General features: G+C 43.2%; 1 protein-coding gene across 1 annotated transcript; it reads left to right on the plus strand.

Moving 5' to 3' along the window:
* The first annotated feature begins 52 nt into the window (after positions 1-52).
* NUP85 (nucleoporin 85) lies at positions 53-12,698 on the plus strand. Its single transcript, XM_068914050.1, has 19 exons — positions 53-156; positions 253-346; positions 543-705; positions 1,079-1,149; positions 1,570-1,613; positions 2,465-2,534; positions 3,488-3,609; positions 3,985-4,119; positions 4,660-4,782; positions 5,157-5,288; positions 5,683-5,789; positions 6,107-6,190; positions 6,830-6,895; positions 7,373-7,524; positions 7,622-7,739; positions 9,123-9,223; positions 11,030-11,181; positions 11,822-11,908; positions 12,504-12,698. The coding sequence occupies exons 1-19, from the start codon at positions 124-126 to the stop codon at positions 12,603-12,605; spliced, it is 1,956 nt and encodes a 651-aa protein (XP_068770151.1). The 5' UTR covers positions 53-123; the 3' UTR covers positions 12,606-12,698.
* Positions 12,699-12,797: the final 99 nt, after the last annotated feature.

The following is a 12,797-nucleotide window of genomic DNA, read 5'->3' on the forward strand; positions in this document are numbered from 1 at the left end:
AGGCGCGGCGGCGGGAAGGAGGCGGGAAGGAGGCGGGCGGGCGGGCGGGCGGGCGCAGGCAGCGGCGCGGGCAGCCGCGGCGGGGCCCTGCGCGCCGGGCGGGAGGCGAGAGCGGCCGCCGCCATGGAGGAGCCGGACGCGGAGCCGCCGCTGATGGTGCGGGCGGGCGGGCGCGGGGCCGGGGGAGGGCCGGGCCGGGCCGGGCTGGGCCGGGCGGCGAGCGCCTCTCACGCAGCGGCTGTGCCCTCGCAGGTGGTGCCGGGCGTGGACTCCGCCGCCAGGCAGCTGTGCTTCGAGTGGGGCCCCGCGGAGATGCTGGTGTGCGAGACGCTCTTCGGCGGCAGAGGTGGGTGCCGGCGCGCGGCCGTTGGCGTCGGCGAGGCCGGGCGGGCGGGCGGGCGGCACCGCCGGTTCCTCCCCGGGGCTGCGCGGAGGCCCGGCCGCCGCCAGCGGCTGCCGAGCCCGGGGCGGGGCGCGGCGCTGCCCGGGGGCCGGCGCGACCCGCTGGCGGCGGCCCCCCGGCTCTGACCGGACGCCGGCAGGAGCCGTGGAGGGGCGGCCGAGCTCCTCCAGCGTCTTCGTCGTCCGCAAGGACCAAGACATCTACGTACAGACCTTGCGCAAGCTCTTCAACGAGTCGCACGGCATCTTCATCGGCCTCCAGAGGAGCGAGGAAGAATTCGCCGGGAAATCCAGGAAAACACAGTGAGTGGAGCGTGGTTTCGAAGTGCTGAGAACAAAGGTCGTCCTCGTTCTTTCGTCTGCCTCCAGGGACGATCAACCTGCACTACTTAGAGCCGCTGTCAATCAGCGATAACAGTGCAGTATAAACAGCTGTTGGGGGACAATTTTACACAGCGTGGCCCTGAGGCTCTGCTGCGCAAGGCCTTTACCTGTGCGTAGCGTGTATATAGTCAGCGCCTCCCGCCTTGCCACCTTCCACCAGCTTTGCCCAAGTAGAGGAAGAATCTACTCGCGCAAAAAAACCCTGCAGACAAAAGAAAACTTTAGCAGACAACAGCCAAAGACCTAAAACTCAAACAGCTCTTCCTAAACGTGGTCTTTTTATGCTTGGCAGATTGGTTCAAGTGAGTAAAAACTACCGCTCGGTCATAAGAGCCTGTATGGAGGACATGCACCAGGCAGCTGGTAAGTTTGCTTGTTTGTTTTCCTACTGTGATAAAAAGAAATGCTATCTGTGAGTGTAAAAATAACAATGCAACTGTAAGTTGTACTGCTTTACTGAGATTTTTTGCACTATGTTTTAATTGATCGGGGGGGGGAATTTGCTTCCTTTTCATCTCTCTGGTTGCAGTTTTATGGGAAACGGGCCAAATTAGCAGCTTGCTGCCAAAAAAGTGAGAAATGTTACTCCTCCCTTTCATCCTTGTCCTGTAAATATATCAGATTTGTGGGAAAAAAATTACAAAGAGATGTAAAAGGTTATCCTTTGTCAGGCATGTACTCATCTAAGGCTATGATTGGTGAGTGACCAGGACTGTTTATCAGTAAAGGGTGGTGAAAGAAGGTAAATGCGTTGTTTTGTGACCTTCCTTATTTTTCCCTCAGTTTCAGCTCGGGACCCTGCCCTGCACAGCCAGTATAGTACTCAGGTAATCCGCAGTCATGTCTGCACAGTCACAACTGAAGAGGAACCGTTGGCTAGCAAAGTCGTCAAGGCCGACACTGTTGCAGTAATGCGTTTTAGTTGCAGCTCTGGCTTAGTGTATTGAATACAGTACGTGAGCAAGAATACATGGGTATAAATAGTTAGCACCTGTATTTCTAAAACAGTAAAAAGATGCCCAACATTGGGATATACTGCCATTTCTTAAATGTGTATTCAGCCTTACAGGTGTGATGTTTTCTTGCCATCTAAGAAATCCAGCTGTGGGCCAGTACTCACCTGGCTGAAACCTCACTTCTCAAATGCTGAAGTTCCCAACAACTATGTTTGAGCCTTGTAGCAAGCTCTGGAAGTACACAGTGGACTTTCAGACTCTAGAATAATGTTGTGGGAAGAACAGCGCTCACAGAAGCATTGTCCTATTAGCAGCACTGATGTTGCTTAATTGGCCTTTCTTTGCAATCTCAAATGCAAACGTAAATTATTTTTATAAAACAAAAATGAATGCTGTTTGTAACGTTAAATCTTAGGAGCGCAAAGAGGCTGAAAATAACAGTTCCTCTGCTATTTTAATCTCCCACTAATGACAGATTATTATTGTGTTTGAATACACAAACCGCTGCAGTATTTTCTAAGGTGAATGTGAATAGAGAAGTTGTGGCCTGCTTCTGTCTTTTAATTTAGATTTCTAAAATATAAGTAGCGTGTTTCTCTTGTCTCTAAGAACCAAGCTGAATTGAGCAATTGCTATGGGCAGTAAATGCCTTTGTGCAGTTGAAAAAAAAGAACACTATTGTAATAATTACTAAGTCTGAAACGCGTCCCTGCTTTTTTCAGGTTTCTATTCTTTCTGCGATGGAGCTGATCTGGAACTTGTGTGAGATCCTGTTTGTTGAAGCAGCTGTAGGTGAGCAGTGAACTACCCTTGATGTTAAAATTGAAGGGCTTTTTGTTTGCCTATTCATTTGTTTAAAAAGTGTATAGCATCCATTGTATCATATCTTAATATCTTTTTGGAAATATTAATGACAAGTATCAATAAGCTCTTTAATACCTTTTCTGCTTTGGCAAATTGTCTTCTACATCTTGAATTATGGCAAACTGTTAGATTTGTCTTCTATTTTTTTCCCCTCACACCTAATAAACTATGAATTGGCTTTTTTTGCAAAAATATAATGGAGAACAGTGATAACAACATTTGTTGTCACTTTATTTGACTTTTAAGCATAAACACATTTTTAAGTATCAGCTGTGTAAGGTGATATCAGGTAACACACATTCTCTGGTCCAACTCCTTTAACTTTAGGATGTTGTCTTTGAATTCAGTTTGCTTATATCAGCACTTTAAAGAAGGAAATGATCAGAGTATGCAAACATATGCTATCTACTCAGTTCCTGAATTCAGATGAGAGGTTCACAAATGTAGATTATTAATGTGAAGAAAAGTTAATTACCTTGTGCCTCATATCCAGTTAATGAGAGGATGATAAATGAAATGAAGAAAAACACTGTATATGTCTTTTGCAAGATCTGTGATCTGAGTCACTCACCTGTTGTGTCCTAAAGTTGGGGATTCTTAGATAAGAGTCCTTCTTACAGCTTCTTGTAGGAAGCTATTATAGATGGAGTCTTCCTCTTCTGTCTGAAACTTGCCACATGTAATTTTGTCAGCAGTCTAGCGCTTCCATGGCCTGGCTACTTAAGGATCTCTCTCCCTTTGTAATATGAGTGAGGCAGATAGAAATCTGATCAGTAAGCCTCATCTAATGGTTGTCAGACCATATTTCATATGTCGGAAGCATATGAAATAGCAAGCAACATAGTTGGGAAGTAACAGAATGATACCTTCTCTGCATAAAGCTGGTCCCCTCCTGCTTCGCCTCCTTGACTGGGTTCGACTTCATGTCTGTGATGTAGACAACATGGTCCGTGAAGTTCTGAGCAGTGAAAATCCATCAAAACACGAGCTCTTCTGGAATGTGGTGAGTAAAGCCATCTATAAGCTTCCTAGATGAAGAGATTTCACCTTTATCTGCTTTGCCTTCCTCCTCCCCACTTGACAGTGATCCCACGTCTCAAGTTGATACATGGGATACTGCTACTATCTGCATATATAGTTTTAAGATGAAACCACTGTGAAGATCATACTGCCCCTTGTTTCTAGCACAGTCCTCTCATTTCAGATTCACAGAGGCCACGACTTGTACTGTGTATTTGAATTAACAGAGCCTAAAGTTTAAGCATTTTAACTTCACTTATATTGTCTAAATCACAAGTTAAAATTCCCCTCTGATACGCCAGCCGGGTATTTTGTAGCTTGCACAGTGCGATGCTCACAAACAGGTGTTTTTTTGCAGGTGGATGTCTTTGTGCTGCAAGGCCGAATGGATGAAGCGCGGCACTTACTCTCTAAGGAAGCCAGTGCCAATCCCACGTCAGTGCACATGTGCAGAATCTTGGATGACTTAATGAAGAAGATGCCTGTGCCCAGTGTATGTACAAAGCAGTTTTTCATGCAGTTCTGTTGGGAAATAAAGTTTGAGGGCTGACACTGTTTCATCTCCACCGTGGCTCCTATAACATCACAGCATGTTGACCATTAAAGTATCTCAGTAGTAACATTTGCATTCTTGAATTGTCCAGAAGACCCAACTATACAGGAAAGAACCGTTAGGTTAAAAAACAACATTGCCAGAAAGATCACTTTTGCAGCAGGAGACATTGTCCGTTTATCTGTAACGGTTCCTGTTGAAAACTTGTTCACAGTCTTGCAGAGAACATTCCTTGAAGACTACCAACAGCGTTTCTCTGTTACAACGATGTCCTTGTGGAGGAAAAATTGTAGCTGTATCACTGTAGTTGTTTTGTTGGTTCTCGTACAGTCGGTCACTTTGCCTTATTTAGATGGGTAAAGGAAAACACTTGGTGGCAGCCCACTGTTTAGCTTTTTAGCATGAATGGCTGGATGAGTTGAGCCAGTGCAATTTGACTTGACGTTTCCTTTACCTTTTGTGCGTACATCTTGTGTTCAGCTTGGCAACACCCAGACACTCACCGAGATGGAGCTGAAATGGCAGCACTGGCATGAAGAATGTCAGCGGTATCTACAGGACAGAACTTTTGCTTCCAATTCCCACATGGAATCCATCTGCAAGGTGCGTTTTGGCTGACACAGAAGGAGACTCTGGATGAGTGTCCATCCTTTTGTACTTCAGGAGTCCTGTGTAGTCATAAATGACTTTGATATGCTAGACGATCTGTTCATTAAATCATAAGATTTCAGGCTCAGTACTGCATTCTTGGATTTTCCACAGACTTTGCAAGCCTGGGCTGATCGCTTTCTCTTCCTGTCCCAGACCACATTGGTGATTAGGAAACTGAGCTCTGAGAAGGAGCTTTGTCCTTTGCTGTTTAATTTTGATCCCATTATGAACTTTGCAAAATGGGAGTAATGTCCCTGAAGAGTTAAGATGCAGCTACTTACATTGCTGTATTGGCAGAGTTGCTCTCATGTTTTTTCTCCCATCAGATCTTGCTGGGTGATGAGAATGCCATACTGGAGAAAAAGGACCTCATGACTACTTGGTACCACTTTCTGGTTACCCGACTCCTCTACTCCCATCCCACTGTGAAGCCAATGGAACTGCGTTTCTATGCACAGGCATGAAATAGAACTCTTTTTATATCTGCCACAGTTTAATGCACAAGGGCATCTGTACTTAAAACAAAACAGCTTTGGGAGGATTGACATCTTACAGTCTTACCCATGAGATTTTCCCTAGAATTTGGAAGTGGACTGGGAGACTGATACTACAGGCAAAACATTGAGGACTGAGTCTCTTGAGTGTCTAGTGTTACCAGTCTTGTTTCTGCAAACTGTTTTCCCAGCTTCCTTACACTACAATATTTTCTTTTCTGTTAATCTGTTTCCATCTTTAAAGCATATTCTTTCCCACAAAATAGCCTAAATGAAGCTGTTGCAACCAAACAAATGTCTTCCTTTATACCGTCTCACAATTTTTTCATTTATCATGTCTTGTTATCTTACTCCACAGTCTAGTATGGACCTGTTCCTGGGTGGAGAAAGCAGCCCTGAGCCTCTAGACATCATTTTAATGGCAGCCTTTGAATTCGAGATGCATCAAGTGATCAAGGAATGCAGGTTGAGTTTTAAGGTTTTTGACTGTCTAGTTTTATGGTATTTCTTCTCCGTGACTTCACTCCAGAAGTCACGGGGATCCCAGTGTACTTGTCTGTACCCATACTCTGTACCCCCACTGGATCATCCTTTTAAAGAACTCAACAAGAGCATGTGAAGCAGGCTGCAATTAAAAGTATTCCATTAAGTCTAGGACATTGCAACCAGCCTTTACACAGTAATGTCCTATGACAGTAAAAAAATGCCTGTGGAAAAACCTGACCTACTCCTTGGCGGTTGTAGGCTTAGCTTTTTCTTTCTTTTGCTTGCTTCAAATTTAGCATTGCCCTCAGCAACTGGTGGTTTGTGGCTCATCTGACTGACCTCCTGGATCACTGTAAACTCCTGCAGTCTCACAATCTCTAGTAAGTGTTTCTGGGTGTCTGAATAATCAGTGCAAATAAACAAGAATAACTGAAACAGCACGTGGAGTTTCATTGAAAAGGGGCATGTTGGGCATTTGCAGAAAATGGAAAATAAAAGTGCTGCATGTGCCCATGAGGTTACAAGCAGCCCAGATGTTCTGAGGAGCAGAAGCAGTTGCTGACCTGATGAATTTGACATGCTATTTCAGCAATGCCTCAGTGCAAAGTTAGTGGTTTTTTTTTTTTTTAAATGTATAATTTCAGCTGAAATATAATCAAGGGCCCAAACATTTGTGATTATTGGGTATGGTGAGAAACTTATCTAAAAAGAGTTTTCATACTCATGTGTTTTAAAAATTTAAATTTGAGCAATTGAATGTTACCTGAATTCTCTTGAAGTTTCAGTTGCTTAAAGCACTCACTGCTGCTTGTAAATCATATTTGCTAAGTGCTGTAAATAATTGGCAGGCCTTCCGAAGGAGAAAGCTGCCCTACGTGCTTAGGCCTGAGGTATGAAGCTTATTAAGATAGCCCATGAGAAAATATGTTATCTAAATGAAAAATATGTTTGAAATAATTCAGCAGGTGCAAATAAAAATGCTTGTGACTTTCATTTTTTGGGTTTTTTTTTTTTTCCAGTTTTGGTTCAAACATGCGTGAATTCCTTCTACTAGAGTATGCCTCCGGACTCTTCTCCCATCACAGGTAGCAGCTCTCCTCTGCTCAGAGGCTAGACTTAACATCAAGGTAGCCAAAGCAAATAACTTAATGTTAATAAAGTAAACAGGCAAAACTCAGTGAAGGGGCTATTAAGATTTCAGCAAAGTTATCCCTAAAGGATTGTACAACACTAAGTTTTCTTTCCTGAATTAAAGACAAAAACTATCTATAAAAACCCATCGAGCATATTGACTAGGATAGAATTGTTCCTTCCTCTGTGGCTTTTTTGGTACAGAGCAAATTGTACTAAACCACCTGTGAGATGCAGGTATTCCAGAGTTGTTAAAAGAGGCAACTAGTATTTCATACAAAGTAAAACCATTTCAGATGCAATTGCTAAGTTAATCAGAGCTGACCCTTATTAATCAAGACTCAGGTCTTCCTTTTGACTTAAATAAGCACAGCATTAAAGTCTTATGTGATTGGAATGCTTGACTTTTCTTCTCTCTCTCTCTCTCTCAGTCTGTGGCAGCTGGGGGTAGATTACTTTGACCACTGTCCAGAATATGGCAGGGTTTATTTGGAGCTGCATATTGAGCGGATACCCCTTAACACAGAACAAAAGGCTCTCAAAGTGCTGAGGATCTGCGAGCAGAGACAGATGCATGAACAAGGTGGTTGATTCTTGAAATCGCTTTGTTTATAGTGATGTAATTGAAACTACTGAAACTGACTCTTTCTTTCCCTCTTCTCCTGTGCCTTTCGCCCAAGTTCGTAGCATCTGTAAAATCATGGCCATGAAAGCGCTGCGGAACAATCGCTTGGGCTCTGCCCTGTCTTGGAGCATCAGAGCTAAGGATGCGGCTTTTGCTACACTAATATCAGACAGGTGAGTTTAAGTCAAGCTCTCAGACGGCTGCTGCTACAGTGGGACTGTAGGAATGGGGAGAAGGTGGCCATCCTGAAAAGGTCCTGCGGTAGGCAGACTGAGACTCGTTTCCCTCAGACCAAGCACCTGCTTCTGGAGTAGAAAATAACATCATTTGGCACTTTCATCTGCAGCACCTTAACTATTTCTTTTCTACCCCTTTTTACTCTGTCAGATGCAGAGATGAAACAAGTTGACTTCATCTAACAAGCCAGTCCTCCTAAGCCTTGCTTTGATAAATGTTTCTTTTGGCAATAGCTCTGCCTCACGCGCTCCCCTTTCACTCGCTCCAGTACAGTCGTTTGATGCACTACACAGTGAACTAGGGAACTAACTTGGGTGAAAGATAATCCCTTTCTGTGCTTTATTCAGCAGATCATTTTAAACCAATCCAGTTCACCATACACAGTCTCCAAACAAGTCAGTGGGAGCTGTTTAGGACAGCATTTCTGCAAAAACACGTTAAATCACAGTTATACTGTATGTAACAGAGTAAGGTTTCACTGAGTCCCTGGTTTTGAATAAACTTGTCACACTATTTGACCTTGAAGGGATGGGAAGGTTGTTATCAAGTAGAAGAAGATGCTAATGCTTAGCTTAGACCTAGATGAAAAAATATAGGCTTTATTCCAGACTTTCTTTAGGCTTTTTAATCTCTAACAACGCATGTAATGTATTTTTTGCTAATTGGAAATAGGCAGGTATCAATCTGTTTGCATAGTTAAGAGTATAATTTTGAAATTACATGCTGGATAGAAGGCCAGGTAATAGTCAGTCTTAAATAGTGAAAAAAGGAGTAATGAGAGATTGCTGGGTTTTTTTCTGTTTTTTTTTTTTTTTTCTTTGAGGGAGTAAGAGCCATTATATTTCCTTCACCAGAAGGTGAAAGAAAACCATCACAGGAAGCAGATCCTGAAAAAAGCAGCATAATGAAGACTCTGCCAAAACAGACAAAAAGCTTTTAGGGCTTCATTTGCTCCTGCTGCTTATCAACTCTTTTACACACCAGAAAAACGGAGCTTTTGTTATGATGTGGGAGTGTTGTTTGTGCATCCCCCAGCTTCAGCTTCCTGTGCTCCTTCTTTCACTTTTTCCTTTAAAGAAAAAATCTCAACTACCACAAAACCTAGAAGAGTAAATAAACTATCTGTTAGACACACATTACACCAGCTCATTGGCTGCTACCAGGAAATGTTTTGATGTCTTCTGAAGCCCTTGGAGGTGGCTGATTAAAATGGAACTCAGTTCCATAGCGAAGTTCTCAGAGAAAGGATTAGGAGATACAAAATGAACGTGGAAGATACTCCCCCTCCAAGCTTTTATTGTGTTTTACTTTCTCCTCAGATTCCTCAAGGATTATTGTGAAAAGGGATGCTTCTCTGACTTAGACCTCATTGATAATTTGGGACCATCCATGCTTCTCAGTGACCGTCTGACATTTCTTGGTGAGAATTGCCCAGTTTTCATTCTGTCCTGTTATTTAGAACATTCCTAACTCTAAACAACTATTTGGACTTGTCTCTTCTTCCATCTGGCTACATTCTGTTATAGGTGATGAGGGGACAGCAAATGACTGAAAGTGAGCTGGGACACAGCCTGCTTGCTACCCAGAGACTGCATTTCCAGTTGCACTCACAGCAGGCATCTGCTTGGTGCATCTTTGAGCAAGACAGTTCTGAATTCTGACATTCATACGCTTCCTCTTTCTTAGTCTCTTTCTATCACTGCCTAGTGACGCTTTCTTTGAAACATTAGTGAACGCAATCTGGAAGACTTGGGGGGGGGAGGGGAGGCACTGGTTTCAGTTCTTTTGGTGACTTGATAATTTTACTAGCTTCATAAAGTTCTTTAAAATGTTCTACAGTTCTTCTTGGTTCAGTGTGCCAATATCAAGCTCACTCAAACAAAAGATCTCTCCTACTCTTTCACTATAGCAATTGTGCTATGTAACAGTGGAAGGCCTCCATCCAGTTTCCTTTACATACCACAACTTCCTTCTCCTGGCTGGCACAAGCATAGGCTGCAGTAATCTGCCCATCTGTTTGCAGCTACTCTGTGGCCTTTGATGATTAATGGACCAAGACAGGAAACAGAGCTGAAGTGCACCTTTCCCTGCAGCCATGGCACTTAGTAACCCCAAATACTTGGCCCAACATCTAATGGGAATATAGAATAGCTGTTGGCAATTGGACTGATTCTCTTCTGGCTGACAACAGCTTTACAGTGCGGGTAATCCTAAAGGCTAGTGTGTTCCCATTTGGTCCAGGCTTGCAAAACTGGAACTGTATTGCCTTCATTTGAACTATCCTAAATTAAGTCTAGAATAACTGTAACTTTTGGAAATTGATATTCCCTCATCACTCCCTGTGCACAATGCCACCCAGCAACTCTTGCATGAGCCCCAGAGTTGTAGTTTAATTGTGAAACCATGATTATTTAAAAGTGACTTCCCTTCCTGCTTTTTAATAATAATTCCTGGAAGGCCTCAAGTACTTCTGCTCATTTTTCTCTTTGGAGATTTTAGAAACATCAGGTATACTCTTGCTGGACATCTTGCAGATGTCTCTGTCTGGAGCTCAAGCATTAATCAAAGGGGAATCTGAATGGGAATCGTTACTTCCAGCTATTTTGACGGTTTAGTGGATATAAACAAACACCACAGACTAAAACCCACTTTCATCTTCAGCCAGTTTTCATGTACTGGCTATTGATCTCACTGATTCATAGCGAAAGCAGAATTTTCCATATTAACAAAAGATCTCAGTTTCCATATAAACAATCAGGAAGCTTATGAAGCCTTTCAGGCCTTATGATATTCTGAAGTATCAAAAAGAACATTCGTCCCTTCTCCTCTCCCCTCCCATTTCTGGTTTTTGCAGACACCAGCAGTCTCTCTCTCTCTAAGCCACTCATGCGGTTGCTCACCCTGCAAACCCTCAGCACCACACTGAGAAACTGGAGACAGTATCAGTTAGTTGACAGGCTGGTTCAAGCAGTAAACCTTACCAATAACAATAAGAGGCTTTCTGCTGCCTTTTCAGCCAGCCTCTCTTTTAACCTTTCTCGAGGCACACGATTCCAGCTTTCCCAATCATCTAGGCTCAGCTGTTTTGAGGATTCATTTCAATTGAGGGTAATTCTACCAAAGGTTTCATGAGCGCAAACCAGCCTCAGAACATCCTGTAACCTAGGCTTGTGCTATTCTGATGGCCACTAATGCCTTATACCCTTCACCAACACCCTGTGCATAGGGAAGTACCGAGAATTCCACCGGCTGTATGGTGAGAAGAGGTTCTCTGAAGCTGCCAAGCTGCTTCTGATGTTGATGACTGCTCATATTGCTCCTTGCTCCTTCTGGATGACCCTGCTGACAGATGCCCTTCCCCTGCTGGAGCAGAAAGAGGTGAGCATGCTGGTCAGACACCCTTTCTTCCAGACAAAGTATCTCAAGGTATCGACCCCTTTCTCCCCCCAAGCTAGGACTTGCACTTCCCAGTGCAAGTGAACTGTTTATGAGAGTTCAAGAATTGCATAGCTCGCCAAATGTCTTATCAGTGGGAGCAAAAAAAGGAGCCCCATGTACTATCACAAGATACCCATTTGAATCCAGGATAGGATAATCAACTATTAATTCAGTTCTCACTTTTAGGAAAATAGCAGTAGAATACACATATGCTGATGATTTAAGTGTGCTGCATCCAGTTTCTTCTGGTACCTAGCTTGGAGATTGTTCTAGTGTGCTGCCTTCTGCTAAGTTGCATTTTGCTTTTAAGAGCCATCAAGAAAAGGGCAGTTCAGTAATCATAAACCCATGACTGCATAAAGCCTAGAGAAACCTGCTCCGACCTCCTGGCTGACCCTGCTTTGTACGGGAGCTTGGACTTCCTGCGATCCCTTTCAACTGAATTATCCTATGATCCTATGGTTAGAATGGATCTGTGGCAGTGTGAAAGCATTCTCCTCCCCTCAGTTGAGTTATCTTCTCAGACTGTGTGATGTTCTGAAACTCAGTCATTTTCAGTAAATACTTTTAATTTCCACAGGTCATATTTTCAGCAGAGCAGACTTACGAATTGATGCGATGTCTGGAAGACTTGACAGCAGGGAAGTCAGATAAGCAGAAATTCCAGGTACTACCTCTTTCAAGGGCAACTGGCTAGTGAATCAATAGGGCTGTCTAGGAGTCAGGGAAAGCAAGCCTTAACTTTCTATTCCTGCACTGAGGCAGAAAAGACAGAGAGCATGAGGTACTGAGGCTGGTACGTGTTGTTATTTTTAAAGGCTGGCCAAAGGAGGCATCATCCTAACGTACTTTACTTAAATATACACAAAAGCAGTACAAGACTGCTTCTACTCTTCCCTGTTCTGCTGCTTTGGATTGCATTATGATGCTTTTCCAAGATAAATAATTGCATAATTACATGAACAATGAAAAGCTTGAGATGCTGCCACCTAACAGCTCAAGCTATGAAATGTTCCAGGCACAGAACAAACAAGGAGCCATTTGCTACACATGCAAACCTCTGCAGTTGCCAGAAACAGAAAAGGCTTAGTGGATCTGCCTTGTGTTGATCTAAAATGTAGGAAACACAGGTTTTTACTCTCTTCAATAAGTCCTTAGCTAAAATGCACTCTTCCCTCATGAGTCTAAAACCTAGAGACAAACAGAACTTATCAGGTCATTACTGTGTGTAATAGTCTACCTCCAACGCTGCTTATTTTTAGGATGACGACGTTGAGACTATGAAAGTGGAAATGCTGAGACTTGCTCTTGCACGAAATCTTGCACGAGTCATCGTCAAAGAAGGCACATTGGAAGGATCTTGAAGAAAGCAATGTGTTATTTTATTCTTCCTCTGTGGTTCACTGTACATAAACCTGACTGCTTTTCTAAGAATAAATGTCTTGTTTTGCATATTGCTTGGTGATTTGTTCTTGTCTTCTGTAAATATAATTTTAAAACCCTTAAAGATAACTTCTAAAAAACAAGCTGCATCAAAACATTAAGGTTGCTTGCTC

Source organism: Struthio camelus, chromosome 19 (genome assembly GCF_040807025.1).
Source record: "Struthio camelus isolate bStrCam1 chromosome 19, bStrCam1.hap1, whole genome shotgun sequence".
Taxonomy (NCBI): Eukaryota; Metazoa; Chordata; class Aves; order Struthioniformes; family Struthionidae; genus Struthio; species Struthio camelus.